General features: G+C 47.9%; 1 protein-coding gene across 1 annotated transcript in view; it reads right to left on the bottom strand.

Annotated features, from left to right (window-relative positions):
- Positions 1-967, bottom strand: part of LOC101658962 (EKC/KEOPS complex subunit LAGE3-like) — a 2,797-nt gene extending 1,830 nt beyond the window's left edge. The window contains exons 1-2 of the mRNA XM_004717587.2: positions 818-967; positions 520-645 (exon numbers count right to left, since the gene is read on the bottom strand). Of these exons, the coding sequence (XP_004717644.2) occupies positions 520-645; positions 818-858 (167 nt within the window). The 5' untranslated portion in view covers positions 859-967. The remainder of the gene's footprint in view (positions 1-519; positions 646-817) is intronic.
- Between the last annotated feature and the right edge of the window lie 6,058 nt (positions 968-7,025).

Below are 7,025 nucleotides of genomic sequence, written 5' to 3'. Positions count from 1 at the left end.
GGCTAGACCAGAGGATGTACACTGGTACAGATAGGAACTGGAAACACAGGGAATCCAGGACGGATGAGCCCTTCAGGGCCAGTGGTGAGTGGCGATACTGGGAGGGTAGAGGGAGAGTGGGTTGGAAAGAGGAGACGGATGACAAGGATCTACATGTGACCTCCTCCTTGGAAAAGTGGATGAAGGGAGTTGTTGGACAGGGCAAGAAATGACAAAATAATAATTTATAAATTATCAAAGGCTCATGAAGGAGAGGGGAGCGGGGAGGGAGGGGAAATTTGAGGACCTGATGCCAGGGAATTAAGTGGAGAGCACATGTTTTGAGAATGATGAGGGAAATGACTGTACAAATGTGCTTTACACAACTGATGTATGCATCGATTGTGATAATTTGTATGAGCCCCTAATAAAACGATTAAAAATGATTTTAAAAAAGTGCGAATTTGCCTCTTCCCTTCCTCGGTCCCCTTCTGGGGCTGCCCATCCCCCACCTCAGGCCCAACCCTTGCCGGCACTCACACAGTCAGGACTTTGTCGTTCACACTCTGCTCCAGGTGGGCCGGCCCTTGCCGATGGATGTTTAACAACAGGTACTCTCTGGCGATCTCGGCCTCCACGGAAGTCGGGAAAGGCACGTTGAAGGTGCTGGAGGAGAGACGGTCAAGGGACCACTAATACAGGTCTTGTCGGCTCCCCTGCCCCTCCGCAGCCCACCCACCCTCGAATTGCCTCTTGGGGACCTCCCCCTCTTCAGACCACCGCTCAACGGCACTTGGTATCCCTTCCAGTCCCTCCCTGAGCCCCTCTGGTAGGATACAACTGGAACATTCGCCTGCTTGATGATCTGTTGGCAGGCATGGTGGCACCACCAGGGGCGGCAGCATTTGCGGCCTGTTCGTTTTGAGGTGCACTGCCCGCGGTGGTGGCAGTGGTAGCGGTCTCCTGGGGCGCATCCTCTGGAGCCTGGGACGCGCCCTGGCCATTGGTCTGGCCCTCCGCCTCTCCTGTGGAACCCACGTCATTGGTGTTTTTCATGGCTCCGGCTTTTCCGCTCAACTTTTGCGCCCGGCTCCACCCCCTCAGCACCACTGCGCCTGCGCCAACAGAACCCTCTGTGGAGATTGTGCACACGCAACACGTTCCTACAACCAATGGGATAGGACGCTGGAGACCCTGTAGGTTCTCAGAGCGAACCTTTCCTACCGAAGCTCCGCCCCTTATTGTCATGAACGTCCTCAGTGCGCCTACGCAAACGGATGCTCTTTAGGGCGGGAGTATTTGAATGTTTCCCGCCAGGCCTTCAGAGCCAGACCCGGAGGGAGGATCACGCAGTTTGAGTAGGCTCCAGAAGCTCCGCCCATGAGTGTTTCTGGGACCTCAGTGCGCCTGCGCAAACAGACCCTTCCTGAGAACTAGGCCACATAACTGTGGCCTACGAAGCCCTCCAGGCTGCTGGACGCTGGAGGACTGTTTCCAGGACAGCCTGGCCTGGGCTGGGGATCAGGTACCTCTGAGCCATGTCCTCTTACCCCTCTGGGGTCCCACACCTTGACAAAGGTGGAGGGGTGGAGGAGGATGGGCGTCACTGCACGGGACATTATTACTGGGTGAAAAAAACAAACAACCACGTCAGACTTAGCTGTCAAGACATGCCATTTCCCAGAGCAGCTCCCCCTTCTGCCCCAGCTGCTCCCCTATGGGGAGGGGGGTAGTGTGCAGCACAAGAGGCAGCGGGGAAAGACCTTCCCCTGGTTCAAGATGATTCCTGCAGTGTAAACAAACCTGTCACAAGGAAGGACACTGCTCAGATTCCTACAAAGTTCACTGCCATCCAATGTATCCCGACTCCTAGCGACCCTATAGGACAGAGTAGAACTGACCCTGTGGGTTTCCGAGACTGTAACTCTTTGCTGGAGTAGGAAGCCTCATGTTTCTCCTGAGGAGCGGCTGGTGGATTTGAACTGCTGAACTTAGCCACTCGGACTGCCTGCTCAGAGACTCCAGGTCTCCAATTCAGGTGGCAGAGATAACCCAGGTCTTGGGCTCCCTTGCAGTTAGGCAAGCATAGGTGAGTTCTTGCCAGCAAGTTGTAACTCAGAGTCATGTGTGGCACTTCATAGCTGGCAGGTAGGAATTCCCTGTGTCCTCCTCCATCTTCTTCTCTGGGTCTGTAATTGGAATGAAGGTGGCTGCAGGAGTCCCAGCAGAGCTGGCAAAAAGGCTCAGTGGCCACTTCCCTCGATAGCTTTGTGAGGAGGATTGATTATGGATATGAAGACTTCGTGTGATTCCTGTTCAAGGGATGTTAGTTTTGGTTGCTGTCGTTCAGTCTTGGAGTGGTCCTAAATCAGTGGGGGTGGAAGGCAGCTCAAGATGCTCACATCGTTCAGCAGACAGTGCAGTTAAGGGCTGGCCTTTTAGAGGTTGGAGTCTTCCATGAGTCCAGGCAGAAAATGGGTTCTCTTGTGGGTCTTTCCTCTGCTGGTGAACCAAGGTAAGGCTAAAACACCTTGCAGAATATTTAAACTACAGATTTGGATTTGTCAACCGAACAAGTTGCAGTTTCAACCAAAACTGATGCTCATGGAAGAAGCTTACAATTTAAAAGGGGATAATTCGAATGTGCGCTGGAACAGCCAGCTTCTACCCTCACTGTTCTGTGAGAATGCTCTGTAAGAGTCCCATCTAATGCTCACAACTTACTCTTGACATCTCGAAGCTCCTTATCCCCTCCTGCCCACAACTAGGAAAGTGGGTCAGAAAGCTTGAGTTGCCTCCTTCGGTAGAATTGCCCAGAAAACCTTCTGGTTCTGGATCTTTTGATGTTGAGAGTTTTCAAATGACCAGAGCTATTTCTACTTGTTTTATAAAAGGCCTGTTCAGATTTTCACATCAGTCTATGCTTAAGCAGGTAATGTGTTTATGGAAATTAATCCATTTCTTTTAAATTCTAAAATTTATTGGAATACAAAGTTTTGTTATATTGTGCATTTATTCTTTATTTCTAAGTTCTGCTGTGATGTCATGCATTTCATTTCTTTTTCATAATTGCTTTTTTCTCTTTATTTCCTTTATTAGGTGCCCGTGGTTTATCATTTTTGTTAATCATCTCAAAGAACCCCCAGGTTGTCATGATGATTTTTTTCTAGAGTTCTTTTTTTCTGCTCTACTATGTTTTATTTCTTTTCTACTAGCGTCTGATATCAAACTAATAGTAGTTGTGTTACTCGGGGTAGACTAGAGAAACAAATTCATAGACACTCATGTGTATAAGAAAGAGCTTTATATACAAGAGAAATTGAATATTGAGAAAACATTCCAGCCCAGTCCAAAGCAAGTCCATAAGTCTGATATTAACCCACATGTCCAATACAAATTTATAAATTCCTCTTCAGACTCACGCAACATATGCAATGAGCAGAGTGCAGGAAGATCACAGGCCAGCAGGTGGAAAATTTTGTAGATCCAGTGGTGGTGGAAACATCTCAATGCTGCAGGGGTCTCCATGTGGCTCCTCCAACTCCAAGTCTCTAGCACAGCTACATGTGTCTTCTCAGCTGGAATGTCTCGCAGAGTCAGTCTGTGGCCCACCTCCAGCGAGCAATTTATCTCCATAGCGCCTCCAAATGAGGTTATCAAGCTGAGACCTGATTGACTGACAGGCTTAACTCAGCCCTTTCACTCATAAGTCTCAAATTCACCACAGAGTATGTAACTACCACAGTTTCTGTTCACTTTAATTAGACATTTATATGTTAATTTTAGGTTGCTGTCTGTTGTTGGCTTGCTATCCAAAAACTTCTTTTCATATTTTTGTCAGGATGATGTTATTTTTTCAGATTCCTTTAAGTTTTTTCCTTTCCTGAAAATGATTATATTTCTCACTTGTATATGAGAGATACTTTAGCTGGACATAAAATTCTTGGTTGGCAGTTTTTATCCTGAAAAATGGAATATATTAATCCATTGCCTGCATTGTTTTGATAGAAAAATCTGAACTTTTCCTAATTTTGTTGGCCTTTTTAATCCATTTTTCAATCCTGATGTTTTGTTCTTTCAAAGCACTATCTTGTTCTAATATTTTATTATTTTCCCGTTTGAATTTATATGAGGAGTAGTTCAATTGTTCCTAGTTTTCCATGTGGTTAGTGGGTTTGGTCTTGTCGTGCTTTTCTGAATTCCTCTCTCCTCTCTCATGTGTTTCTCATTTCTATCCAGTGTTCCTTCCAATTGCTTAAGGGAGTTGAAGAGAATTGCCCCAAATTCCCTCATGGGAGGATCTAAAGCAGCGGTTCTGAACCTGTGTGTCGTGACCTCTTTGAGGGTCAAACGACCCATTCACAGAGTCACCCAATTCAGAACAGTAGCAAACCTACAGTTATGAAGTGGCAACAAAAATAATGTTATGGTTGTGGGGTCACCACAACATGAGGAACTGTATTAAAGGGTTGTGGCATTAGGAAGATTGAGAACTACTGATCTAAATCTTTTTCTACCTCCAAGACCTCCCCTGGGTCCATGTCATTATTTATTCCTGTCAAATGAGTTGTTTTCTCCTGTATGTCCAGATACATATGAAAGTTGACTGCTGCTTCTGAAATATTGCACAATTAAAAAATATTATTTAAGCTTTGGTCTTAAGGAATGTCCACACATGTACAGTATTGTAGTTTTCAGAGAGGAAAGTATTACAAAGCACTCTGGGTCTAACCTGCTCCAAGTCAGTGTCCAAAGCAGGAACTATAGCCCCTGAGGAAATCCTGCTTTCAGTGCTGGGTCCCAAGTGCCCAAAGAGTACTAGACAATGATCAACACATCCAACATGAAGAGAGAGAGAAGATAATGTCTTACACACTGTCTGCACAGCCGCTGAGTGGCACTCACTGACTGTCAGTCTGAGCAGGACCCAGATTCAACAGACTACATGTGTTAAGAAATTGAATTCTGGGTTCGAAGAGAGAAGGTCAAGCTCTCCCATATTCATCTTCCCCCTGATATTTTGCCAGCTAAATCTGAACACCTCAGGATTGTTGAGGGCCTTCCTATTTCTCGCTGCCCCTCCACTTTACCAAACTTGACATCTTTCTTCAGGGACTGGTGTCTCCTGGCACATGTCCAATGCGTGTGGGATGAAGGTTCTCCATCCTTGACTCTAAGAAGCCCTCTGGCCAGACTTCTCCCTTGACAGATGCTTTTGTCCTTTTTAGCACTACTACATGGTACTTTCAGTATCCTTCTCCTGAATCACAATTCAAATATCTGTATTCTTCTTTCCAACCTTGGCCTTAGTCCCACCCTCTGTTCCTCAGGAAAGTGGTGACACCATCCTGTGACCAGAAGAGTCTGGGTTTGCCCTCATGCCTGGAGGCAAGAGCTTGACTTATGGGTACAGGGAAGCAATTGCCTGCTCTGAAACATAGGGATCAATGGTCTCTGTGACAGGGACCAATAAAGCATTCACATGGTAACTGTGAATGGCTTGGAACCGCCCTGTGGTGCTGGGGAGGTAGAAACTCTGCCCCTGAGTCTAGGAAGGTAATAGCCCTGTTTCTGGGTCTTAGAAGATGGTAGCTTCATCCTCTGGATCCCATGAGTGTCTGAGCTCTGCCCTGTAGTCCAGCAAGTCATTACTCAGCCTTTGGGGCTCTGTGAAGCATTGGGTCTGCCTTCCAGAACCCACTAAGCAATGGTCCATCTGCTGGTACCTGGGTGGCTGTGGTCTAGCACTCTGCAAGCAATGTGGCCTTCTCCCAGCTATTTGGCAATCCAAAGGACTTGGGCTCCTCCTCTGGTAATCAGATAGGGGTTTCCCCCATACCCTGGAACCCTAGGGCATATATTCTCAAACTCTGAGTATCAGATGGGCTGGACCCTGCTCTCTGGTTCCCAGGGAGGCAGTGACTTTGCCATTTACAGCTCAGCTCTGAAACAAGGATGTGGTTATTCCACAAGCCATAAACCCACAGTGGATGGTCCTTCCTGCTAAAGCTGAAGAGGACAACTTCATGCCACTAAGCAGGTGGCATCTGAAATCCAGGATGCTGGGTATTAGAAAGTGTATTCCCAGGCATATATTACTCAGGAAATGGGGACCCAGCCCCCTGGAGCAGAGGAGGCTGTGGCCTCATCTCTTGGAGTACTAAAGGGCTTAGGCACACCCTTTGTTCCACAGCGTAGTGGTGGTCATGCCGTTCTGAACCCAGGAGGCTGTGGTCTGCCCTCTTGGATTTCAGGTAGATTTAGCTCTGTCTACTCTTCCTCTTGGAAGTGTTGGTTCACTTCCTGTGTCTCATAACTATTTTTCTGACTCTTCCTCCTGTAGCCTGTGGCATGTCCCTATCGATCCATTACAGGCATAATAAAGGCTCTGGGACCTGGATGGTGACACTCCTGATTGTGCCACCCAGGAAGACAAGTCCTCACCTTATTGCAATCAGAAGGACTTTACTCCACCCTATAGTAAGTTGGGAACATGGTTACCTTCCCTTCGGAACTGAGGAAGCAACATCCCCTGTACTGAAAATCAGAGGGGCCTGGTCTATCCCTGTCCTAGGTAGGCACTCACCTGGTCCTCTGGCACCTAGGAGGCCTGCTGTAGTTCCAGTGCTTGGATATCAGAAGGGTCTGGATCTACCTTCTGCCTATGTGCTCAGGGAGACAGTGAAGGGTTTGGCCCAGCCCTCTAGTACTGAGAAGGCGGTAGCCACGCCCACTGAGACCCGGTAGTCTGTAGCCCCGCCCTCTTTGTCAGTGGATCGCCTAATCCCTCCTTGAACTCAGAACTGTACACTCCTTTTTCTGGTCCATATCTTGAAGTAAGTTCGTCCTGCCTTCTGCATCTAATAGGGCAGTGACCCTGCCTCTGGTACGTGGGTGGCAGTGGCTCTACCCCATGTATCCCAGGAGGCTGGGCTCCTGTCCCTTGTGTATTGGAAGCGCTTTGGCCAGCGGGCCAGTAGCCAGGGAGGCTGTGTTGCTGCCCTCTGGGACTCATAGGCTGTGGCCTCATCCCTGGATATCCTTAG

Source organism: Echinops telfairi, unplaced genomic scaffold (assembly GCF_000313985.2).
Source record: "Echinops telfairi isolate 266 unplaced genomic scaffold, ASM31398v2 ScPeMD7_7472;HRSCAF=8510, whole genome shotgun sequence".
NCBI lineage: Eukaryota > Metazoa > Chordata > Mammalia > Afrosoricida > Tenrecidae > Echinops > Echinops telfairi.
This window is presented reverse-complemented; position numbering and strand designations above follow the sequence as displayed.